General features: G+C 43.6%; 1 protein-coding gene across 5 annotated transcripts in view; it reads right to left on the reverse strand.

Annotated features, from left to right (window-relative positions):
- LOC120515399 (protein asteroid homolog 1-like) overlaps nt 1–26,444 on the reverse strand; it is a 47,829-nt gene extending 21,385 nt beyond the window's left edge. For 2 of the 5 annotated variants that reach the window (XM_039736356.1, XM_039736361.1), the window contains exons 1-2: nt 26,330–26,444; nt 10,371–11,698 (exon numbers count right to left, since the gene is read on the reverse strand). In XM_039736356.1, coding sequence (XP_039592290.1) covers nt 10,371–11,681 — 1,311 coding nt within the window. In that variant the 5' untranslated portion in view covers nt 11,682–11,698; nt 26,330–26,444. Of the gene's footprint in view, nt 1–10,370; nt 11,699–21,951; nt 22,014–22,450; nt 22,571–26,325 lie in introns of those variants that run through there. The other 3 variants (XM_039736357.1, XM_039736358.1, XM_039736359.1) reach the window with 3 other exon arrangements.
- Between the last annotated feature and the right edge of the window lie 580 nt (nt 26,445–27,024).

Raw genomic sequence — 27,024 nt, forward strand, 5'->3', positions numbered from 1 at the left:
ACTGAAAAAGGCACACTTACGATCACTTCACTATTCGGAAGGTTACTTCTTTATTTCACAAAGTCTACTGCCGCTAGGTTTTTCGCTTCAATAAGAGAGAATATCGAGCAGACACACAGCACGTAATCAGGTGACAAGAACTGAACAAACAGGAAGGTGGATGCCTATCCCACTTATCCAGGTAAGGGTTGTGGGACAGAAGGCAGAAACAATACCTGGATGGGGTGCCAGTCCACTGAAGGGCGAACAAACACAACCCACTTTAGCAATGCCAGACCACCGAACCTACATGTGTTTGGACTGGGGTATAAAACCGGAGCGTTTGGGAAGAACATGCAAACACCCCCCACACACAAACTCCAGTCTGCTTCACTGCAAGAAAGCCATGCTACCACTGTGCCACCTTGCCACCAAACATGATTATTATTATTATTTCTTATTAATTGTTGTCCTCAGTATCATCCATCCATTAGTCTATTCAAATAGAACAGTAAGCCTCCCATTATATGGTCACTTGATCAGCAGTGACAGGCAGGTGGTGGCAAAGACAGCTTTGTGCTTCAGCCCATATGGCTGTGCAGGCGGCCGAAGCAATGCTGGCTTGTTAGGGTTGAGGGAAGATACGCACAAAGTCAACAGCAGCCAGTGAAGGTTTCTGGATTGGAGTCAAGTGGAAAGCAACGTGCTGAAAAACGACAAACTCTAGGAAGAAGATTAATCCATCTGTTTACTTCTCTCCACAATAGGCTGAATAATAATGACGACAATCCATCCACCCAGCCAGCCATCTTCCTAACCCTCTTATCCAGGGCAGGGTCGCAGCACAGCTGGAGAAAATTAGTTCCCAGAATGTGTGACAAAATAATAACTTCTAGCTTCATTTCATTATTACAAGGATGCCACATAAACAAAGAGGGCATATTTTCTTAAATTAAAACTTTTGATTCTTCAAAGAGGACATATTTGGGAAGTGTTAAAGTCTTTTTCATTCACCTATGGACTTGTGTACCCTAAAACCCCATTATAACCTGCGAGAACAGAAAAACTTATTTTTAAAACTTATAAAAAAACACTTTACTTCAGAAGGCAATTTTATGTGGCAAATCGATATCTACCATGATTGTGAAGAAATAACTTTGACTTGGTAATATTCTTAAAGGATGAGTGCCATATTTTTTTTCCAAGTGGTGTGCAGGCTCAACCTGACTGGTGAGTCAATGCTGGCTTCGGCCCCCCTGTGACTCTGCATTGCATTAATCTGGTTTGCCAATTGTGTAAAGCCAGTGGTTAGAGGCAGGGAGAGAGGATAAAAAAAATTGGAGTCTTGTCCGTTGTTTACTTGGTGGCGTGCAAGAGCTGGCGAATGAGTGAGAAAGAAGCTGCACTTTCATCAGTTCAAACCAGAGAGATCGATACCTGCTATTGAAGGCATCTGTGTAGCAGAGGGTTAACAAGAGGGTTACTTCTAAATTCAAATATCACATAAATATATATTCTCATTTATATGCTGCCTTATTGCAATTTACTGTCTATTTCACTTTCTGGTTAGAAGTTACAACTACAGAGGGATCACACTCCTCAGTCTCTCTGGAAAAGTCTATTCGGGGGTCCTGGAGAGGAGGGTCCGTCGGATAGTCGAACCTCGGATTCAGGAGGAACAGTGTGGTTTTCGTCCTGGTCGTGGAACAGTGGACCAGCTCCACACCCTTAGCAAGGTCCTGGAGGGTGCTCAACCAGTCTACATGTGTTTTGTGGACTTGGAAAAGGCGTTCCACCATGTCTCTCGGGGAATCTTGTGGGGGGTACTCCGAGAGTATGGGGTACCAGACCCCCTGATAAGGGCTGTTCGGTCCCTGTACAATTGGTGTCAGAGCTTGGTCCGCATTGCTGGCAATAAGTTGAACCCGTTTCCAGTGACAGTTGGACTCTGCCAGGGCTGCCCTTTGTCACCAATTCTGTTCAGAACTTTTACAGAATTTCTAGGCGCAGCCAGGGTGTTGAGGGGGTCCGGTTTGGTGGACTCAGGATTGGGTCACTGCTTTTTGCAGATGATGTTGTCCCATTTGCTTCATCAGGCCGTGGTCTTCAGCTCTCTCTGGATCGGTTCGCAGCTGAGTGTGAAGCAGCTGGGATGGGAATCAGCACCTTCAAATCTGAGACCATGGTCCTCAGCCGGAAAAGGGTGGAGTGCCCTCTCAGGGTTGGTGGAGAGATCCTGCCCCAAGTGGAGGAGTTCAAGAATCTTGGGGTCTTGTTCACGAGTGAGGGAAGAATGGAGCGCGAGATCGACAGGCGGATCGGTGCGGCATCGGTCTGTCGTGGTGAAAAAGGAGCTGAGCTGTAAGGCAAAGCTCTCAGTTTTAACAGTTGCTACATTCCTACCCTCACCTATGGTCATGAGCTATGGGTAGTGACTGAAAGAACGAGATTGAGAATACAAGCGGCTGAAATGAGTTTCCTCCGCAGGGTGTCTGGGCTTTCCCTTAAAGATAGGGTGAGAAGCTCAGTCACCTGGGAGGGGCTCAGAGTAGAGCCGCTACTCCTCCGCATCGAGAGGAGTCAGATGAGGTGGCTCGGGCCATCTGATCAGGATGCCCCCTGGACGCCTCCCTGGTGAGGTGTTCTGGGAACGTCAAACTGGGAGAAGGCCCCGGGGAAGACCCAGGACACGCTGGAGGGACTATGTCTCCCAGCTGGCCTGGAAATGCCTTGGGATTCTCCCGGAAGAGCTGGAAGAAGTGGCCGGGGAGAGGGAAGTCTGGGCATCTCTGCTCAAGCTGCTGCCCTCGCGACCCGACCTCGGATAAGCGGAAGAGGATAGATGGATGGATGGTTAGAAGCTAAACCTGCAGTTGTTGTGCCCGTACAAAGACAAAAAAGTTGAATCCAATTTAATCTAATCTATTCTAAGTGTTCAAATGAATAAGATGTGCACCCGTATGCACAATTAATGTATATTCTTGCAGATAAGTTCTCCCGTAGATAAGTCGGGGCTTGATTTTACTGTATAATTTCTGGTATTTTATAATGTCGGTCATATAAGTCAAATGCTGAAAACTCACACTATTGGTCTAAGAGATTACGATATGCTAATGCCCACCTGAGAGGGTCACCACGGAGCACACAGCCTTTTCTTTCTATGTATTGTGCCTATGTGACCACACGGTAATACCCGAGATACCCGAAGCGGCGTTTGTACTGTTTTGTGTTTTTTATATCTCACACCCTCATACACCTTTATCGTAAGAGCATCCCTTATCTACGATGGAGCATTCGATCAGAAGAAAATATGAAGCTGGTTTGAAGTTAAAAGTCGTTGAGGCATCAAAAGAAATTGGAAAGTGTGCTGCTGCAACAAAATTCAATGTGTCTGAGAAACTGCTGTGAGATTGGAGGAGGCAAGAAGACGTAAAAAAAAAAAAAAAATTAAGTGTCGCATTTTTGAACTGCCGTATAAATCGGGGTCTGAATTTATGATCAATTTTTGGGTTTCAAGACCCGAGTTATGTGCGAGTATATACGGTAATCATTAACAAGTTTGTAATTTGTTTAAAAAAAAAAAACAAGGTTTGGTACCTAGTGGATCAGTCTGAATTATTAAATATACCGCAATATGGACTTTTGGCCAAAGAGCCAAATCCTTATGCTACAATGTTCCTCGGGTGTATAGAAATAAATATTGCAGAACTAGCCTTGGGGAAAAAAAGACCAGCATATGTTGTGATGTATAATAATAATATTAATAAATTACATTGAATGTTGATTGACATTACTTTTCTTCCTAACCAAAGTGCTTTATATAGACAGAATGGCACTACTTCAACCACCACCAATGTGTAGTGCCCACCTGGATGATGTGATGGCAGCCATTTTGCAGCCGTACACTCACCACACATTAACTGTTAGGGTTAGAGAGAGTCAATTAGAGACGGGGATGATTGGGGCCAGAATTGATGAGGCCATGATGGTCAGTTTAGTCAGGACAAGTCAATTTCATTTATGAGCACATTTAAAACAACAGCTTCCATAAATATACCGATACATACAAACATATTATATATGTATACATTACACCCACACACAGAGTAAATAATTGGCAATAATGGATACAATGAGGCTATTAGAAATAAACTGGATACATTAGGATCAAAAGTCAAAACGGAGGTAAAAAGTTTAGGGGTAATTGTTGACTGTAATCTGAATTTTAAATCGCATATTCATCAGATCACTAGGACAGCATTTTTTCACTTAAGAAACATAAGTAAAGTTAGACCTCTTATATCACTGAAAGATGCTGAGAAATTAGTTCACGCATTTGTTTTCAGTCGACTAGATTACTGTAACGCACTCCTCTCAGGACCACCCAAAAAAGATATAAATCAGTGACAAGTGCAGAATGCAGCTGCTGGAATCCTAACTAGGAAAAGAAAATCCGAGCACATCTCTCCAGTTTTAATGTCACTACACTGGTTACCTGTGTCATTCAGGATTGACTTTAAAATTCTGCTTATGGTTTATAAAGCCTTAAATAATCTCGCTCCATCTTATATATCGGAATGTCTGACATCTTATATTCCAAATCGTAACCTCAGATCCTCAAATGAGTGTCTCCTTAGAATTCCAAGAGCAAAGCTTAAAAGAAGTGGTGAGGCCGATGGCCTTCTGCTGTTATGCACCTAAAATCTGGAATAGCCTGACAATAGGAATTCACCAGGCTGACACAGTAGAGCACTTTAAAACACTGCTGAAAACACATTACTTTAACATGGCCTTTCTATAACTTCAATTTAACTTAATCCTGATACTCTGTATGTTCAATTCATCATAATAACTATTCATGGTGGCTCTAAAATCCGTACTGACCCCAACTCTCTCTTCTGTTTCTTTTTCCGGTTTCATTGTGGTGGTGGCACTCAAAGCATCATGATGCTCCAACAATGATGGATGGATTAAAAGGCAGAAGTCTACGTGACCATCATTTTCAAGCCCTTCCGTGAGAACCCTAAATCCAAAGAGGACTGTTTCATTTATGTTAGGTAGATTGCCCAGAGGGGACTGGGCAGTCTAATGGTCTGAATCCCTACAGATTTTATTTTTTTCTCCAGCCTTCTGGAGTTTTTTTTTTGTTTTTTCTGTCCACCCTGGCCATCGGACCTTACTCTTATTCTATGTTAATTAATGTTGACTTATTTTATTTTCTTACTGTGTCTTTAATTTTTCTGTTCTTCATTATGTAAAGCACTTTGAGCTACTGTTTGTATGGAAATGTGCTATAGAAATAAATGTTGTTGTAAATAAATACACCACAAATAAATACAAGTTTAAAAACCTAAGGTAAAAAGATAGGCTTTCAGGTGGGATTTAAACGTTTGTGCTGACCTAACATAAAAAGGTCAACTACTAATTTAATTTAATTTATTATGTTTCTGGACTTCTCTAGCACCTTCAACACCATCCAACCTCTGCTCCTTAGGGACAAGCTGACAGAGATGGGAGTAGACTCACACCTGGTGCCATGGATCGCGGACTATCTTACAGACAGACCTCAGTTTGTGCGTCTCGGGAACTGCAGGTCTGACATGGTGGTCAGCAGCACAGGAGCGCCGCAGGGGACTGGACCTTCTCCGGTCCTGTTCAGCCAACATACATCGGAGTTCCAATACAACTCGGAGTCCTGCCACATGCAAAAGTTCACTGACGACACTGCTATTGTGGGCTACATCAGGAGTGGGCAGGAGGTGGAGTATAGGAACCTAATCAAGGACTTTGTTAAATGGTGCGACTCAAACCACTTACACCTGAACACCAGCAAGACCATGGAACTGGTAGTGGATTTTAGGAGACCCAGGCCCCTCATGGACCCCGTGATCATCAGAGGTGACTGTGCAGAGGGTGCAGACCTATAAATACCTGGGAGTGCAGCTGGATGATAAACTGGACTGGACTGTCAATACTGATGATCTGTGCGAGAGAGGACAGAGCCGACTATACTTCATTAAAAGGCTGGCGTCCTTCAACATCTGCAATAAGTTACTGCAGATGTTCTATCAGACGGTTATGGCGAGCGCCCTCTTCTACACGGTGGTGTGCTGGGGAGGCAGCATAAAGAAGAGAGACACCTCATGCCTGGACAAACTGGTGAGGAAGGCAGGCTCTATTGTAGGCACGGAGCTGGACAGTTTGACATCCGTGGCAGAGCGACGGGCACTGAGCAGACTCCTGTCAGTCATGGAGAATCCACTGCATCCACTGAACAGGATCGTCTCCAGACAGAGGAGCAGCTTCAGCAACAGACTGCTGTCACCATCCTGCCCCACTGACCGACTGAGGAGACCCCACACTATGCGACTCTTCAATTCCACCCTTGGGGGGGGTAAACGTTAATATTATACAAAATTATTGTCTGTCTGTTATACCTTCATTGTTATCACTCAATATATAGCTATTGGATATCAGTATGCTGCTGCTGCAGTATGTGAATTTCCCCTTGGGATTAGTAAAGTATCTATCTATCTATCTATCTATCTATCTACTGCCAAAGCCCGGTCCCCTCTAAGCTTAGGTCTAAAACTCAGCACGACCAATAACTCCTTGTCAGAGGACAACAGTGACAGTGAAGGAGAGTAAGGGTATAAGAGATCAATAAGACAGAAGGGTTATGATTAGGGACTTATAAACAAGGAGTACAATTTTAACCTCAGCCCTGTGGCCAACAGGAAGCCAGTGTAGAGAAGCTAGGACTGGTGTGATGTGATTCTGTTTTCGAGGGCCTGTTAGATGCTTGGCTGCAGCATTTTTGACTTGCTAAAGACAAACAAGAAATGACTGATTAACTCCAATGTAACATGAGTTGCAATAGTCAAGCTGCAAACTTCATGAATTAGTTTTTCAAAATCACGTACAGCAAGAAACGGCTTGACCTTAGCTAATACCCTGAGCTGATAGCAACAGGCTTAACATCTCATCACTAATCAAGAAAGCCCAGCAGAGACTACACTTCCTGAGGCGGCTGAAGCGAGCAAGTCATCCCCCTTCCATCCTCACCATGTCCTACAGAGGCACCATTGAGAGCGTTCTGACCAGCTGCATCACTGTCTGGTATGGCAACTGCAACATATCCGACCTCAAGCGCCTGCAGAGGATAGTGAAGACAGCAGAGAACATTATTGGGGTGCCTCTCCCTTCACTACAGGACATATTTTACAAACGCAGTGCAGCATTGAGAAGGACCCCCTTACACCCCTCACATGGACTTTTCACACTTCTGCCATCCAAGAGAAGATACTGCAGCATCAGAGCCAGATCTGCCAGGCTGCAGGAGAGTTTTTACCCCCAAGCTGTCAGACTCCTTAACACTAGGCTGCCCCCTGGGGTCTTCCACACGGCCTCAACCACCTCTAGAAACAGAACTTTTATACATGGAGGACATTGTCCTGCAAAGACGAGTGTGCAGGTAGAAAAGAACTGAAAATCTCATAGTGACCTTATGAAATATTCTGACATGTCATTGTTTACACGTGTCTTAAACAATTATCATACACTGATCATTTCTGTATTATCTATTACTTATTTATTTTTTATATGACACTAGCTGATTGCCCAGTGGCTTCGCTCACTGAGTGCAAGGGAAAAAAAATAAAATGTAGTATTTATAAAATAAGTTATTAAGTAGTAAAACATTTTGATAAAAGAATTTGAACATATGAAGCGTATAAATTATTAAACTGTAAAACATTTCCATAAGAGAATTTGAATGATATATAAGAAGTGTATAAATTATTAAACAGTAAAACATTAACATTTAAGAAGTAAAGATACATTGAGTACTACTGCAGTGGTTTCGGGTAAACTACCTGCTTGACAACCTTGCACTGCGTGCCTGTGATTTAAGAGAAAAATTCTTCTGAGAAATGTGGACGCTGCCCTTCCGTGCTTAACAGGCAGAAGGTCCAAACAATTCCCAAGTCCAATACTTTACATGAAGAGGTTGGTACATATTCTTAGATGTACACCTTCATCTTCTTAAAAGAATTCATCACAAAAGCAACCTTGAATGTTGCGGGGTTTTAGTGACCCGAACTCACCTTAAGGGATGTTAAGTAGCCGTGCACTGCAATTTACCAAGAGAGTCACGCTTCGATGGCGCCGATTACACTCATTCGCAAAGATTTCCACTGTCCAAGGAGCTGACGGGGCACTGGAAGTGTCACAAACAGTGCGAGAAGAGCGGATGCTGCCTGAAACTGTGAAGCTGTCGACCCGGCAGAGCAGCCCGACATTCCACGCCTTCCAGCGTCCACTTTGTTGTCATGACCCCTCGCCGCTGAAGGCGGTCTTCTACAGCTCGGCGCAGTTAAAAAGTAGAAAGACATAAAGCTGTTTTACTCATCTCTTCTATTATCAAGTACTGCCAATTAAAAAAAAAGTTAGAATGTGGCAGTTTCCACGACAGCCTCGTGGATGAATTAATAAAACTTCTCTGTCAGAACGTGCCTGGCAGCGGACAGCTCAGCGCTGGAGTCCAGAGAGGTGGGCTGGGAGAGGGCAACACGGGGTGCACTTCTATGGGTTAGATCAGCATGTTTGTGTTTACTTCTTTTCAATATCAGTAAAATAACTCTCACACAAATAATAATTGGTAAAGACAATATAAAAATGGCGTCCAACAAACGAAGTGATTAGTTCCTGTATTATAATATGTTCTGTGGTCATACGCAATTTCTGTTTCAAACGCGAAAAGAATTATATATATATATATATATATATATAGATATCTATTGACTGTATTTATGTATTGTCACACACGTGCGCATGGGAGGCAGCTAAAGGGCTTAAATGAAGGCAGTTCGGGGGCATGCCGGGATGTGGCAGAGTGCACTGACTCTTTGTCTCACTTCCCTGTAGACCATTCCTGGGAGACTCCACCTGGCTCTCTTGACATCACTTCCGAGACCGAACCAATGGAAACTGACCTTACCAGCTCCGGCCCCCCTGATGTCACGTCCGGGCCTGATCCAATAAGCGATGAACACATGCCCAATCCTTATGACCTCACTTCCTGTCTTCCCCTTTAAAAGCCTGCCCTATTCCCCTTTTCCCTCAGTCTTGTTTTGGACTCGGTTGTATGCACTTCAGTGCTCTGTATTTCTACAAAACGATTTTGCAGCCAGGAAACCAGATTATATGGGTGGCTGCCCCAAACCTTTATCTGCGTATGTCTCATTCTTGTGACAGTATCTAGATGGTAAATACCATACATTGCATCAATGTTCATATTGCTAACTACACGTCAATATTGCTGCTACTTCTTTGTCTTGTCTTTGCACAATGTCTTGTGTTTTAATTTTAAATTTTAATTTTTTATTTGCACTTCATGTTACACTGTGGACCCTGAGCTTCACAATTTCGTCTATCTGTATATTTGTATATGGTTCAGATGACAATAAAGTTTGCTTTGACCTTTTGACTTTTTAAATAATGGAGTTAATTTGTTTATCAACTTTAAGGGAATTATCAGAAATCGCGAGTTTTTTTTTTCAAGTTTTTTTCGTGAGGGGTTTACAGTAGGATGTCAAAGGGGCAAGATTAATTGTAGAAGCACAAATAAGATCAGAAGGCCCAAAATACCCAATCTCTGTTTCTCACTAAGCCACTTTAGTGACATCCATGTTTTAGTGTCTTTCAGACATTCCAATAAATGTTACAGAGAATTTGTTCTTCTCTGTTTCAGTGGAAGACTTATCTGTGTATCATCTGCATAGCAATGTCAACAAAGTGTTTTTTAAAGGTGGATCCTAAGGGCAATGTGAAGAGTGAGGAAAAAAAAAAAAAGAATAGGCCCGAGAATAGATCTTTGAGAGACCCCACAGGTGAGAGGGGCCGAGGATGAGAAGCGATTGCCCAGGCTGACTGAAAAGCTTCTACCTGTGAGGTACAACCTCAGCCATTTTCAAAGCAGTTCCTTGGATACCCACATTCTGCTCAAGACTGGCGATAAGGATAAGGAAATTCGAATAAACCCTACACTTTTCAAAAGATGCCCAGTGATCTTTTTAGTCAGGACCTCGGTTTTTATGTTTCATCCAAAGGACGGCGCCATATTTACAGCAGTGTGTCCCCATCATTGCACAGGGGCTTTGGGATCCACATTCAAACCACAGGCTAGCGCCCCCTGCTGGCCTCAACAATGCCTAAACTTTTCCTAGATAGGCTTCCATCCAAGTACTGGCCAGGCCCAAACATACTTAGCTTCAGGTGGATGACCTGTTCTGAAGTGCAGGTGGGATAGCAGCTGACATTGTAGACGTTGAGGCCCGTGGCACAGTGTAACAACAAATCTTGATTGCAAAAGAAGTGTAAAATGAAATTACCGTTACTATATTCTCCAGAAAAACAGATTCTGTGGAGTCTGGTACTACAGCTTGGATGAGGCTTTTCTTGAGTGCAACATCCTGTCTGGAAAATTCTTCCACCTGGTGAACTTTATCTTTAATCGCAACTCCTTCACTGCTCACTGATGATGATTGCCTTTTGGCATGTAATAGAAGCCCATACAAGACTTGCCGAATTGGCAAAGAACACATGTGGCTGCTGGAGAGTCTGCTGTTTTCAACTTGTGGAATCAGGAAAACTCTCTGTAACACCAGAACATCGATAATAAAAGGTGCCAGTTCTGCTTTTCCTAGGGCCTTCAGAACCCAAGGCGGCAGCACATCCATCACTCTCGGAACACTGGACAAGGACGCGCCGCTGGTGAAATAATCGGCTAGCTGGCTTGCTGACAACTTGTACTCTTTCATTGACAAGCACAGGCATTCTCGAACTGCGTTCCTGTCACGCTCGTGGAGGCACTCCACCACTTTCTCTATGGCTTCCTTTGGGTTTCCAAAAGTGGATAACCAATGCAGAAGACCGTGAATACGGGCATGCGTGTCTCGTCTTAAATTAGAGCTCCCTGGGAAGGTTACTCGAGAGAAAAAAGTGTCCATGGCATTGATATTAATGTAATCATTACCAATCATCACGGCAAAAAGAGGAAGGAGATCCTTATTCAGTTTATCGAAATGCATACAAAGTTTATCGAGTAAAAAACACTTTGCTGGAATATACAACTGGGATGTCTGCTTACATTTCTTGATTCGGTTCCAATCAAAATTGACAAGAGGACAAAACCCAGCACTCAAGTCAAAAATACAGAAATCGCTATCCATCGTCAAGACCGGATAGGCCCACTGACTGGCCAAGCAGGCTATTTCCCAGTCAGCTTCGGACAGACACTGGACAAAGGGGATCTGAAGTCTAGATAAGACTTGGACGAAAACGTCTCTAGCCAGCAATGGCAACACACAGCCATGAGATCCCCTCGAAGAGCAGTGTGCCGCTCTAATTCTCTCCTGGGCACGCTGCTTCAGCGTTTCAAACTTTTTGTTAGTGTAGTCGCAGCCTCCGTCCAACACGACATACGGTTCCACGTTGCAGACAAAGAGGGCATCGAAAAATCTGTGTACGACATCCGCAAACACATCGTACTCTCCGCCATGCTGTTGGTTTATGCCAGAGGTAAAATAAAGCCGATGATACAAGCTGTTACCATCAATGATAATCTTCATATGTGACAGCTTGAGGTCGCTGAAGAATTCAGAGTTGCTTGAAACGTAACTCCATAATCCGTGAATTCCCATTTTGACAACTTCTCTTCCTGGTCACAAAGAAAACAGAAAAGAAAGTGAGCATAACTGATGAGGTGATGGATTATTTGCATTTAGCTACACATATTCTGATTTTTGAATGTTTGTATTTCCACTTATTCATCCATCTCTACACACTCAGTAGCAAGGGACCTGGACGGTCATGGTGCTTGCAGGTTTTTGTTCCAACCTCAAGCCTATCAATCCCTGACAATTTTTGTCATTTTAGTTGTTTTCATTCTGTCACTTCAGGCCATTCTTACATTGCAGATTTTTCGTTTCTAGGTTGTTACCCAAATGATTTGTGATTAGTAATTTCCACTCCTTCACTTTATCTTTCCAAATATTACGTTAATACAGACACTTCATGATGAACACATAGAGCTGTACATAGGACCGGGGCAGACGATGACCTTAGGACTAACTGAGTAACTGCCAGGATGGACAACCTTTTTCTTATCTGACTGGAAGGCCCAGAAGGCAAGTGGACAAGAAGAGTGACACGGTGTTCCCTGTCTTAGCCAAAAGGTTGGCAGAAGATATCAGTGTAGAAGTGGGTGCACTGGTATCAGAGTTGGATGGAGGAAAAATACCCGGCGGGGAGGCCAGTGTGATGGAAGGAGGAGTGGTGGCTCTGAGGCTAAGGATCTGCGCTGGTATCCGGGAAGGTTGCAAGTTTGAATCTCCATTACAGCCAAAAGAGGTCCTACTCTGCTGGGCCCTTAACCTGCAATTGCAGAATCCCTAGGTGATGCGACCTGTACAGATACCTGCAAGTCAGATCAGGTCAGGTCAGGTCAGGTTGGGGAGCATGCACTGGTACAGCACATTGCCGCACCCACCACACAACGAAACAGGCAGGCAGACATGCGGTCCAGTCCCACCCATCTGTCTATCGCAGTTAGGTGTTACGTGGGCATCCCCTTGGCCTGGTCCAGCCGCTCAGGTCCTCAACAATGAGGGTCCTGTGAGCTGATCACCTTCGAGTAATCGTTCCACATGGCCATGGTGCCGTAACTGACACTCCCTCATAATGCAGGTCATGTGCCTCATTCGTGACTCCATGAACAACACAAAGTCAGACCAGTCCCTGAAGAGAGACACACATGAAGGAGTCCAGTCTTCATCTCAGGTCAGTGGATAGCGTCCATGTCTCACAAACAGGAAGCACCAGGACTCTAAAGACTTGGACCTTCGTCCTTTTGCAGATATCAGGAGTGCCACACCCCCATTTTCCAGCAACCTCATGACCCCCCCAAGCTCTCCCAATCTGTCTACTGACTTCATAGAGAGAGTCACCAGAGACATGAATGTCACTGCTGAGGTAAATAAACCTCTCTACGAGGTCGACACTCTCTCGGCAGACAGACACACTGCCGATGGCCGTGTCTAAGAAGTCGCATCCGCATATTAAATAAAATTTTATGACCAACACCCTTCAAACCCCACCTTTTTATTCCACCTGCCCTTTTTCATTTGCTATATATTGCCTTTGATTCCTGTATGTCTAAATCACATTCCTCGGATGATGACACCTGGTAGGGGTTGAAAACTTAGGAATAAAAAACTATTTTAACCCATTAACTGCCATTTTTTTTTCTGAACTAGGGGGCTCTGCCCCCTGCTCGCTTCTCTCGCCAACCCCCGTTTGGGTGCTACATGCCATCCACTTCACTTATTTTTGATGCCATTCTTGAAAGCATTCCATGTGTATTCCAGCATCGCATCTACAGCATTGTTTTCTTGCATTTTTAATAATAATATTAATACATTTTATTTAATAGGCACCTTTCTTAGCACTCAAGGCCACCTTACAATAATAATAATAATTTTTTGCATTTATATAGCGCTTTTCTCACTACTCAAAGCGCTCAGCAATTGCAGGTTAAGGGCCTTGCTAAAGGGCTCAACAGAGCAGAGCCCCTTTTGGCATTTACGGGATTCGAACCGGCAACCTTCCGATTGCCAGTGCAGATCCCTAGCCTCAGAGCCACCACTCCACCTACAATGAAATTAAACAACACTAGCCAACCCGCAGCGTAGCATATGCCGCATAATTATCAATGTGAACAGTCAACGTGGCTCACAGCTGCATGTGGACTGTAGCACAGACCAAAGCGAGTGAGGATGTGTTTGGTGATGTGATGGGGGCGGGCACATGAGCAAGCAGTGCGCATGCCTCGAGAGTGAGGGTGGACGTGGGGGGAGGGTTAGAGTGGGCAGTTGGGGCTCTGTCGTGCATACCCCATGGTCGGGCGATTTGGTCGATTACATATATAGAAAAGCAGCCGGAACCGAAAAGAACAATGAAAAGTCAACGTGGCTCAGAGGTGTATGTGGACTGTAGCACAGATGAAAGAGACTGAGGCTGCGTTTGGTGAGTTGTTGCGTGCGGGCACATGAGCAGGCAGTGCACATGCCTCGAGAGCGACGGTGGACACGGGAGGAGGGTTACAGTTGATGGGCGTAGCCCTGTTGTGCGTATCCCATGGTCTTACAGTTGGTGGGTGGGGCTCTGTTAGAGTTGGCGGGTGTGGCTCTCTGTCTTGCGTGCCCTTAGTGAATTATATATATAGACTAGCAAAATACCCGCGCTTCTCAGCAGAGAAGTAGTGTGTTAAAGAAGTAATGAAAAAGAAAAGGAAACATTTTAATAATAACGTAACATGATTGTTAATGTAATTGTTTTGTCATTGAGATATATATATATATATATATATATATATATATATAGATATCGCAAAATACCCGTGCTTGGCAGCGGAGAAGTAAAAAGAAAAGGAGATATATATATATATCAGGGTCACGGTAGTCTGCTGGAGCCAATCCCAGCCAACACAGGGTGCAAGGCAGGAAACAAACCCCGTGCAGGGCGCCTGCCCACCACAGGGCACACACACACTAGGGCCAATGTAGAATCGCCAATCCACCAAACCTGCATGTCTTTGGATTGTGGGAGGAAACCGGAGCGCCCGGAGGAAACCCGAGAACTTGCAAACTCAACGCAGGGAGGACCCGGGAAGTGAACCAATATATAAATGCAGCACTGGAATATATAAAGTGAAAACTTGAATATATAAAGTCATTCCCGAATATATAAAGTCAAAACTTGAATATATAAAGTCAGCGTCGGTATATATAAAGTCAAACTTGTTTCTGAATATATAAAGTCAAAACCTGAATATATAAAGTCAGCGTTGGAATTTATAAAGTCATTCCTGATTATATAAAGTCAACATCGGAGTATATAAACTCACTCCTGAATATATAAAGTGAAAGTCAAAATCTATTGATTGAAACGACTCTGAACTGAACTAAGTTAACAAAAACGTATTCAGAAAGATAAAATTAAAAAAACACTGTTCGGTTAATGTTTTGAAAATGATGCATGTGCCCTGCCTTGTGCCCAGTGTTGGCTGGGATTGGCTCCAGCAGACCCCCGTGACCCTGTGTTTGGATTCAACGGGTTGGGAAATGGATGGATATTCCAGCGCTGACTTTATATATTCAAGTTTTGACTTTATATAGTTAAATGTAGTCATCATTGCATAACTTTTTCTTTACCATAGAAATTTAAAGACTAAATTCAACTTTCATTCCTAACAAAGATATTTCTGGCGACTAAATAGAACCTACTTATATCCAAATTCGAGCTATTGAGCTGTCGCCTGCCTGCCTGAATAAGTCACCTCGCTCTTACTTTTTACCGTTCATTTAATCATGGCTAGTGGCGGAAAAATTACAAAATGGAAGGAGGATTACACCGAGTATGGCTTTACCAAAACAATTATTGATGGCGAATCGATTATTCATAAAGCTTCAATTGGTGATCTGTTTTTCTGTGTTAACGTCATATTTTTTCATACTTGTTCTCAAACCAAGGGGGTGCGAGGGTAAAATGAATCGGGAAGTGCTGATCAATGTAATCGGTGTACCAGGAAATCATGCATTGACAGAAGTTCCCCTTTGCTTGTATTGCAAAGTGTGATTAAATGCGTGATTTTTTAATGCGTTATGGAGCACATGCATCGAAGCTTCTCAGCTGTGCTTGTGCTAAGAAAAGGAAACATTTTAAAAATAACATAACACGATTGTCAATGTAACCTTTGGTAAGTAGTGCCTGGAGGATTCAGTGTGGAGAAACTCTAGAGACAGCGTGTGTATTAACTTGTGGATTTTTCTGTGAGTATTTGGTGGCAGCGTCACAAAGTTGGTTCCTCAAGACCGCGTTAGCCGCAGAGCTCAGCTTAGAGCGAAATGAGGTGAATGGGAGGGGAGATGATGACATGACTCCCCCACCCGCCTTAACTGTCAATCCCCCACAAACACAGTCTCTCGGAATTTGCATAAGCACAGCCCTTCACGTGCAATTCTAACTTAGTTACAAAGTGATCAAAACTCTCGTTTATATCCTGCGTCCTCTCATTAAACTTGTATCCCGCATTACCCGTGGGCATGACAAACGCCAGCGGCAGCCTGTCTATGAACTTAATTTAAACTTTACGTTTACATCGGGCTTTGTTTCCGAAGTAGCAGCACTCATGAATATGGTTGTATATGTCACTCGCTCGCTTCTTATGATTTCGCTGCCTTCTCAATTATATAATGCATGTTTTCTTCAGCACTTTTTGGAGCTCTTCCTGGTTTTCTACGTACTGCGTTGACAGTCAGTTCATGTGATTACGTGGGAGGTGTGATGATGTCACATGAAACTCCGCCCCCCACGGCTTTCGAGCTCAACTCCATTACAGTAAATGGAGAAAAATAGCTTCCAGTTATGACCATTACGCGTAGAATTTCGAAATGAAGCTGTAAGGAATGAGCCTGCCAAATTTCAGCCTTCTACCTACACGGGAAGTTGGAGAATTAGTGATGAGTCAGTGAGTGAGTGAGTGAGAGTCAGTCAGTCAGTCAGTCAGTCCTTTGCCTTTTATTAGTATAGATTAGTAAAATAATAAAAAGAATGATAAATCAAATAGTAATAATTAGCAAACAAACAAAGATAAAAGGCAGTAACAGTGCAAAATTCACAATTGGTATGCCAGTTTGAAAAGGTAAGTTTTGAGGACAGAGGTATAGCGGGTACACAGTTTAAAAAAGAGGCTACTTTCAAATCCATAGAGCCGTGTCACTTTCCGTGGGCGCGATTACACGACCGCAGGGAGTTAATGAGGTAGTTGGAGTGAGTCGCACCCACATGTGTGGATGCAATCATTCTCAATTGCTTCATTGGCTTCCAGCGGCGTGCGATTAAGGCACTGCGCCCATGGAGACGCGAGTGTATATATACGGGGTGGCACAAGGAAAGGGATACAAAAAAAAAGAAATCAAAGATGGGAGAAATCAAAGAAATGAAGGATCGAAAGAGGTTAAAAGACGTGAAAGGCAGTCTTAGCAGGAGGATTTGGCAACCCGAAAGGAGGAGACCGCATGAGCTGGGGCCCTGTGAAGGAGTGTTAGTTGTGGCGCTCCAAGGGCTAGTTTGTCCTACTGAACATCCAGGTGGAGTGTGGCGAGCAAGGCAGGTGCACTCCCTAGGCTTCTGAGGTGCCACCACGTGAGTGCGAAGGAAGAAGGGAGGAGAGCCGACCTCAGACGGTCTGGCCGTAATGCCTGGAGGCAGCCAAGACCAAGGTCGGCCAAAAGGAGCTCGTGGCTGTTGAGTCTCTGCTGGCTACGCGAGTAATGGGTGAGCCAGGGAGAATGAGAATGAGGTGGGCCGAGATCAGGAGGAGTTAGACTGCATTTTAACCTTGGATTTTTAACAGATTTATTGATTATTTTTATTCCCACTTTTCACTGTTTGTTGGTTTTACTTTTGTGTTGACTGTTTTTTAATAAAGGCACTTGAGAACTTTTTCCACCATCCTCTGGCCTCATCAGGGAATTGTCCTCATATGTCAGCTCATCTCAGTCATAACTATCGACAGTGTTGGTTCCACAGACTCCCATGTTGGAAGAGAAAGTCTGTAGGGGACCGGCGTCGTCACAAGGACAGTTTTAAAATGTGATATTGAATTGAGCTGACGAATATGAGAGGGAAGAGAATTCCAGAGTTGAGGAGCACCAGGATAGACGCTCGAGCTCCCATAGCACTGAGTCTGATGTGTGGTACAGAAAGTCGAGCTGCAGATGAGGATCTGAGCGAGAAGAGTGTCAGTCTGGAGGAGATCAGTGAGGTTGTGGAGAGCCTTAAATGTTAAGTGCGGTATTTAGTGTTGTATTCTGTAGTGAACAGGGAGCCAGTGACGTTGAGAGAGAATCGGTATGATATGTTCAGTGGATTTAGAACAGCAGCTTATTATCCTGGCAGCAGAATTTTGAAGAAGTTGTAAGCGATGGATAAGTTTTTGTGGGATACCAGATAGAATATCATTACAGTAATCCCTCGCTATATCGCGCTTCGACTTTCGCGGCTTCACTCTATCGCGGATTTTAAATGTAAGCATATCTAAATATATATCACGGATTTTTCACTGGTTCACAGATTTCTGCGGACAATGGGTCTTTTAATTTATGGTACATGCTTCCTCAGTTTGTTTGCCCAGTTGATTTCATACAAGGGACGCTATTGCCGGATGGCTTAGAAGCTACCCAATCAGAGCATGTATTATGTATTAAATAAAACTCCTCAATGATATGCGATGTGCTTCCCGAACGGAGCAGATTGTTTGCTTTTGTCGGTCTCTCCCACTCTCTCTAAAGTTCTCTGCGCCTGATGGAGGGGGTGTGAGCAGAGGGGCTGTTTGCCTAGAAGATACGGACGCTACTCTAAAAATGCTGAAAGACTACCTTCACATTGCTCCCTTCTGTTGCGGCTGCTTTATCGCGTGCTTCGCGTCATACTTAAAAGCCCAACAGCACGTATTGATTTTTTGATTGTTTGCTTTTCTCTTTTGCTCTCTCTCTCTCTGACATTCTCTGCTCCTGACACGCATTCTTTGAAGAGGAAGATATGTTTGCATTCTTTTAATTGTGAGAAAGAACTGTCATCTCTGTCTTGTCATGGAGCACAGTTTAAACTTTTGACTAAAGGTGTTATTTCATGTCTAGAGGACTCTAATAATGTTAACAGTGTGGGAGAGTTTATAAGGGCTTAAAATATATAAAAATAACCATACAAACATATGGTTTCTACTTTGCAGATTTTCACCTATCACTGGGGGTTCTGGAACGCAACCTCTGCGATCGAAGAGGGATTACTGTATACTAATCTATGCGTGAGGTGACTCGGGCATTAACCGATACTTCAGTACTGTGTTGCGTAAGAAAATGAAGAAGATGGGAGGAAAAAGAGAGTACTGTCAAGAATGATGCCCAGGCTCTTCACCTGGGTAGAAATGTTTGTGTTAATATTTTTAATTAAAATAGAAGACTGGTTAAACTTAGCAAGTGTGGATTTAGAACCAATGAGGAGCATCTCAGTTTTATTTCTGTTTAGTTGGAGAAGATTGTGAGTCATCCATGTCTTTATGTCTTGGAGATGTACCATAAGAGCATCTAGAGGGAAAACAGAAGTGGATTTTGTGGACAGATATAGCTGTGGGTTATCAGCGTAACAATGAAACTTAATACCATGGTGCCAAATGATATTACCTATTGGGAAGATATAAATGAGAAAAAGAAGCCGCCCCAAAACAGAACCCTGCGGGATTCCCTGAGTAACGACTGCATTCTCAGATTTAAAGCCCTTTATGTGAACAAATTGCCTCCTATAAGTGAGGTAAGAAGAAAACCACTGAAGGGCAAGGCCAGAGACTCCAAAACTAGCGAGTCGTTTCAAAAGTATCTGATGGGATGTGGTGTCAAATGTGGAGCTGAAGTCAAGAAGCACAAGAATTGATAAAAGTCCCACGTCAGCTGGCTGGAGAAGATCATTTGTGATTTTGACCAAGGCAGTTTCTGTGCTGTGTTCAGGATGAAACCCAGATTGAGACACACTGTTCAAAAAGGTTATTTTTTTGAAAGATGGGACTGGAGTTGGGAGGCAACTATCTTTTCCAGAATTTTCTAGATGAACGGAACATTTTTCGATATTTGTTAAGGATATTTGGGTCTAAACCAGGTTTTTTCAAGAATTGGAGTAATTGAGGCTGTTTTTAGTGAGAGGGGTACCGGGCCTGTAGTAAGAGAAGAGTTAACTGTATAGGGTGGTCCAGATCTAAATTATGCAATTTCCATTACACTATAGCTTAAGTTTATTACATAGAAAAATCACCCGAAAAATCCTGGACCATCGAAAAGTGTGCGAACTGACAACATGAAAAATCGTCTTTGTGCCGAACTGGAATCATCCCCGCATAAATCAAAGGATATGCATAATTAGATCTGGACCACCCTGTAGTAGTTTTCATGGGGGAAATATGTGACAGACAGGACTTAACAAAGCTTGTAGGTATTGCATCGAATTGGCATGTGGAAGAATTTGAATTTGTTATAAGCTCCGAGATATTATTTTCAGTTGGTAAACTGAAATCTGAGAATAGGCTGGTTGGTTAGGGAATATGGGGGATAGTGGAGAGGATGTCATTTTCTGCAGAGATAGAGAAAGCAAGTTGCTGGTGGATTTTTTCAATTTTTGAGTAGAAGAAATCCATAAAAGTGCAGCAGTATTTAACAGAGAGGTTATGGTGAGCTACATTTTCTGGTGGTGTAATTAGCCTTTTCATTGTAGGAAAAAAGAGCTCTAGTATTTTTCCTTCCTGTATTGATAATGTTAGAAAAGCATAGAGTTTAAGCAGCAGAGAGAGCATTTTTGTATTTCAACATGTGATCCGAGTACATTTCCTTGTGTAGAACAAGGCCCGTTGTTTTAGCTTGGCGCTCCAACTGTCGGCCCGTGGCTTTGAGCTGACGGAGCAGAAGGAGAAACAGGCTGGGATTGCAATAAGTCTATAAAGGTCTCTGGGTGTACATGCTTGACATTACGAAATGAAATCACAAGCTGAACCTTTAATTTACTGAGAGGTAGACTAACATCAAATGTGATCATTTTGTGATCTGAGATGAGTAATTTGCCCTGCGGTGGGCTGGCGCCCTGTCCGGGGTTTGTTTTCCTGCCTTGCACCCTGAGTTGGCTGGGACTGGCTCCAGCAGACCCCCATGACCCTGTAGTCAGGATATGGCGGGTTGGATAAGGGATGGATGGATGGATAGGTAATTAAATAGGATTAAGATTGTGAGGTGTGATAGCAGAGCAGCAAACCAAGTCTAACATATGACCCTTGTTATGAGTTGAAGAAGCTGACATGTTGAATTAAATTAAAACAGTCAAGGATTTCATTAAAATCATTTGTCAGTGCATCAGTTGGCATGTCAACGTGTAGGTTAAAATCACCCATGAGGATGACATTAGTAGACGTTGCACACAAAGTTGTTAAAGCAGTAAAAAGTTCAGCAATAAAAACTCTTGCTAGTTTAGGAGGTCAATATATAAAACAGCAATTATAGTAGGTGAAGGTCCACAGAGTTTGCCAGCTAACAGTTCAAAAGATGGATACGCTGGAAGTGGTATCGCTGATTATTTTAGATCTTTGCGGTATATTATTGTGAGACCGCCTCCCCTCCCCAAAGAACGGGATTTGGAGATGCAGACAAACTCTGGAGGGAGCGCTTGATTTAGATGGAAATAATCACCCGGTTGCTGCCAAGTCTCCGTAAGAAAAAACAGTCCATCTTAGTGTCTATGATGACATCACCAATCAGCAGAGCTTTGTTAGAGATAGATCGAGTATTACTTCAAAGCGTCTATGGACGTATATTCCGGTGATTTTACCAGAGGAATCAGCACGTCGCTCAAAAATACGTGGACAAGTGCATCCATCAGACCAAAGTGAAGGAATAGACCTGCTGTGATGAAAACGACGACGAGAGCCCCGGTGAACGTACTTTGGTTGTCGGAGAACCAGCGTAGATCAGCAGGCAATTCATAGATTGTTCGAAGTTGATACAATTCATCTGGTGAATGTTTTTGTTTTGTAGAAGTGACTGCATTAGACAGCAAAGTCGACAAAATAATCCATGACAGCGAATTGAGGTTTATCATAGTAGATTTCCAGAAGTCACGCAAGCAAATTCCAGACTGGAGGCAAAGCAATGTAACCCTTGTGTACCTACTTGGCCCAATTAAAATAACACGTTGCCAGTAGACCGTCACCACTGGCATTACCACAAGTACTCAGCAATTGACAAGGAGGAGTTTCGACCACCTATTCATCAAAGCTAGTCACCCGAGCTGAGAATCAGTGAGAACGTTTCTACTTACCCACACAGGTTGCAGCCAGCAAAGAACAGTTCTACGAGGGCTCGTGTTAAGGCCGAAGGAGGCTGGGGACGCAAATGCGTGTTATTAATCCAATGCAAAGGTGAAGGAGGATCCGAGGCAAAAGGCAAAAAAACGAGTAAAAAACAACCAATAAAAGTACACAAGGTACACAAACAGAGCACCGGCAAGCAGAAACGCCAGCGTTTACTTCCACTTTCGATCTTCCTTCAGCATTTTTCTTACACACACTGCGCATTTCCTCTCTCTGCCCATTTTTGTGCGTCCGGTGTAGTGAAACCCGGACGCTCTGATGTCAACAGGAGCACGACTGATTAATGGTTTAGGGAATGCCTATATCGAGCCATTTCCTGCAAAACTCAATCACAGAAAAATTTGCTTAAATTCTAGTCAGTATTAGCTATAAGTTATTTGGGTCCATTGTACCCATACAAATTACAGTGACATGAAAAACGGTGCTATCATCACATTAAACACTCACCAAGAGTCAAGATAAATTCACCGTCACCAAAATCAGCCTCGGTGGGTAACGTCTTTTCTGCTTTCAAAAAACATGTGTCATTTTTCTGATGAAAGGCAGTGACTGCACCGGAAAAATGAGCTTGTGTGCTCAACACACTGCCTGTACGAGGTCACTTTAGGTTCCCTTTCACATTACAACATCCTTCTGGGGCTGGTGAACATCCTGATTTTCTACGTGACTGACAGATGGCGTTACTAGGCGGGTTAAAGTGCACGATCCCCAAATGGGCAGTTAACGGGTTAAGATACGGGGACTCATCTTCTCCCGTTGTGGATTTATACCTCCAAATATGCAAACGTATCACAGACCTCCTCTTCTATACACTGATATTGTGTTTCTGTAAACATTTTAAAATTTCCCCCTGTGGTCCATCTAACTCCCTATTCTTATGGTTACTCCAGAAACTACAAACAGGCTTTACTAAATGATTACTAGATGACAGAAGCATTTAAGTGCTTTAGGCGTGGATTCATTCGTTTCATTAGGTTGTTGTTTAATGGCGTGTTCTTCGTTAATGTTTTAAGTTATTTAAGTCACTACTGGTAAGAAGCACACAGGTGGACTGCACTGAATGAGCTGCTGACTCGAGACCCTCAGTGTCATTTGCTGGCTCCATTGATCATTAATTGTCAGATGTGGGGTACAATTACAAAAGTAAATGGCGCATACACAAGAAAATAATAAGGCAGCATTTAAAGCTGTGCAGGGGAAAAAATCTGCACTTTTCCATTATCGTCAGGCAAATTGTATTATCCTGACATAAATCGCCCCACTGCGAGTCACACATGCGCAGCACGCCATGTTGATAGTCAATTCCTTGCCACTAATCTTTTTTGCATTATCTCTTTGGTAGTAGAGTGTACCCCAGAACAATGAAAATTTGGGAAATACCAACCAGTGAGGAGACATCCGTGTCCTTTCTTCAGGGCACAGGTATTCTTCCCATAGAAAGGGAGTGTCCCCGAAACCGCCCTATGAAATTATATTTCTCCGACCGTGTAAAGTGGAGGTGCTCCAGGAAAACCTTTCACACAAGTGTCACCATCCGACAAGGCAACTGGCTGGAGAGTTCCTGATTACCATTCACGACTGTGGTTCATTTCATTTATGCGTGGTGTGAACAATAGTTGACTGGAACAACTATATGCGGGAAGTCTGCACGTGGGACGTCAGTCATTCCGAGTGGGCACAAATTGGAGGCAAGGGACTATGCGTCGAAATCGATGAAAGTTTGTTCACGTGGAGGGCAGCACAGTGGCGCAGTGGGTAGCGCTGCTGCCTCGCAGTTAGGAGACCCGGGTTCGCTTCCCAAGTTCTCCCTGCGTGAAGTTTGCATGTTCTCCCCGTGTCTGCGTGGGTTTCCTCCCACAGTCCAAAGACATGCAGGTTGGGTGGACTGGCGATCCTACATTGTCCCTAGTGTGTGTGTGTGTGTGTGTCCCCTGTGGTGGGCAGGCGCCCTGCCCGGGGTTTGTTTCCTGCCTTGCGCCCTGTGTTGGTTGGGATTGACTCCAGCAGACCCCCGTGACCCTGTAGTTAGGATATAGCGGGCTGGATAATGGATGGATGGATGGATGGATGTTCACGTGGAGGAACACAGATTTGCGTCACGATAATAGAAAAGTACAAACAAATCTTTAGTTAGAATAAATGTGACTCTCACACTAGTGCACTTACCGTGCATCTGGAAAGTATTCACAGCGCTTCATCACTTTTTCCACATTTTGTTGTCACAGCCTTATTCCAAAATTCACTTTTTTCCTCAGAATTCTACACACAACACCCCATAATGACAACGTGAAAAAAGTTTACATGAGTTTTTTGCAAATTTATTAAAAATATAAAAATTGAGAAAGCACATGTACATAAGTATTCACAGCCTTTGCCATGAAGCTCCAAACTGAGCTCAGGTCCATCCCGTTTCCCTGATCATCCTTGAGATGTTTCATTGGAGTCCACCTGTGGTCAATTCAGTTGATGTGACATGATTTGAAAGGCACACACCTGTCTATAGAAGGTCCCACAGTCATCAGTTCATGTCAGAGCACAAACTAAGCATGAAGTCAAAGGAATTGTCTGTAGACCTCCGAGACAGGATTGTCTCGAGGCACAAATCTGGGGAAGGTTACAGAAACATTTCTGCTGCTTTGAAGGTCCCAATGAGCACAGTGGCCTCCATCATCCGTAAGTGGAAGAAGTTCAGAACCACCAGGACTCTTCCTAGAGCTGGCCGGCCATCTAAACTGAGCGATCAGGGGAGAAGGGCCTTAGTCAGGGAGGTGACCAAGAACCTGATGGTCACTCTGTCAGAGCTCCAGAGGTCCTCTGTGGAGAGAGGAGAACCTTCCAGAAGGACAACCATCTCTGCAGCAATCAGGCCTGTATGGTAGAGTGGCCAGACTGAAGCCACTCCTTAGTAAAAGGCACATGGCACCCCACCTGGAGTTTGACAAAAGGCCCCTGAAGGACTCTCAGACCATTAGAAACAAAATTCTCTGGTCTGATGAGACAAAGATTGAACTGTTTGGTGTGAATGCCAGGCGTCACGTTTGGAGGAAACCAGGCACCGCTCATCACCAGGCCAATACCATCCCTACAGTGAAGCATGGTGGTGGCAGCATCAGGAACTGGGAGACTAGTCAGGATAAAGGGAAAGATGACTGCAGCAATGTACAGACACATCCTGGATGAAAACCTGCTCCAGAGCGCTCTTGACCTCAGACTGGGGCGACGGTTCATCTTTCAGCAGGACAACGACCCTAAGGACACAGCCAAGATATCAAAGGAGTGGCTTCAGGACAACTCTGTGAATGTCCTTGAGTGGCCCAGACTTGAATCTGACTGAACATCTCTGGAGAGATCTTAAAATGGCTGTGCACCGAACCTGATGGAGCTTGAGAGGTGCTGCAAAGAGGAATGGGCGAAACTGGCCAAGGATAGGTGTGCCAAGCTTGTGGCATCATATTCAGAAAGACTTGAGGCTGGAATTGCTGCCAAAGGTGCATCGACAAAGTATTGAGCAAAGACTGTGAATACTTATGGACATGGGATTTCTCAGTTTTATTATTTTTAATAAATTTGCAAAAACCTCAAACTTTTTTCACGTTGTCATTATGGGGTGTTGTGTGTAGAATTCGGAGGAAAAAAAATGAATTTAATCCATTTTGGAATAAGGCTGTGACATAACAAAATGTGGAAAAAGTGATGCGCTGTGAATACTTCCCGGATGCACGGTATTTAAATGCAAAATAAGACGAGGGAAAAATAGGGCGAGCTAATTACGCAATGAGAAGCCATCCTTACTTACTGAGAGGGGGTGGACCCCGGGATTGATTGCTGAGGACCCCCCGTTCCCGAGGTTTCGTGGTGCAGGTCAGCTGGGTGCTCAGGCGAGACCCTCACTGTACTTTGTGCACGACGTGTCAAAAAACAAAATCTTAAAAACAAAACTAAATGGACGAATTCTCATCATTCAGAAGTTCGCGTCGCCTTCTAACGTGTGTCTTTGGTTCTAATTTGACACAAAATGCTGCAGGAAACGTTTTTTTTTTTTTTTTGCTTTAATTCCGTTTGCACAAATGGTGCCTTGACTTTATTACTTTACAAGAGTTCCACAGAATGACGGCATTAAGAATGAACCTGCAATTAATAGCAAACTGCTCGTTATTCGCCAGTAGCTGTTTTTAAAAACGTTTTCTGCTCTTTAAAAATGACTTTTTAGACGCATCTTTAATCACTTGCCTTAGTATTTCAAATAATAAACTTAGGTAACTGCAGCATTGGTCTTGTAGCTTAGTTTTCTTATCTGTACTATTAAAAAAAATAACACGTACTTACATGACTTTGCAAGATGCAATTTCGTAACTAAATCGCCACGTATTAGAATAAATAAATAAATAAAAGCTGCAAAGGATTTTGGCTCTAAAAGTGAACACGCGACAACTTCTCGGAGTCGCCGGTATATGACGTCACAAAGGGGCGTGTCCAGAGACAATCTTGTCGCTGGAGTTTACGAGCCGGGGAATTGTTAAACAGCTCTGATGAAGAATTTAGGAACCTTTCAAACTGTACTTTGTGCTATTTTGGAGACATTTCCCATTTTGGAGAATTCTTGTAGCCTTCTTGGCGCGTTCGTTGACTATTTCAGTTTCCTTTCTCTTTATGTGCGGCCTTACCATTCCTGCGGCTGTGATGGCCCACAAGTGTCCGCTTTCTCCGGCGCTGTCTGCCTCTTTCTTGTCTAACGCTTCATCGCGCGGCTCGGTTGGGCTGTTGATCGACTTCTTCCTATGAGGTTTAGGTTATCTGCTCGTTCGCACAGTTTATAAAAGCCGGTGACTTTAATTCGGTGTTAACTGCGAGACACAATCTGCTTAAAGTAGAGAGTCAGCCTCGGACCCTGGAGAGCCGCGGCACATTCTTCATTAGTAACCAGATACTGCCGACAGGTTTAATTGTTTTGCCTTAATAATGACTGACTTGCCTAATTTTTTTTCGCTTAACCGAAGCAAGCCATCAAATGGCCAACCTTC

Source organism: Polypterus senegalus, chromosome 15 (assembly GCF_016835505.1).
Source record: "Polypterus senegalus isolate Bchr_013 chromosome 15, ASM1683550v1, whole genome shotgun sequence".
Classification (NCBI taxonomy): Eukaryota; Metazoa; Chordata; class Cladistia; order Polypteriformes; family Polypteridae; genus Polypterus; species Polypterus senegalus.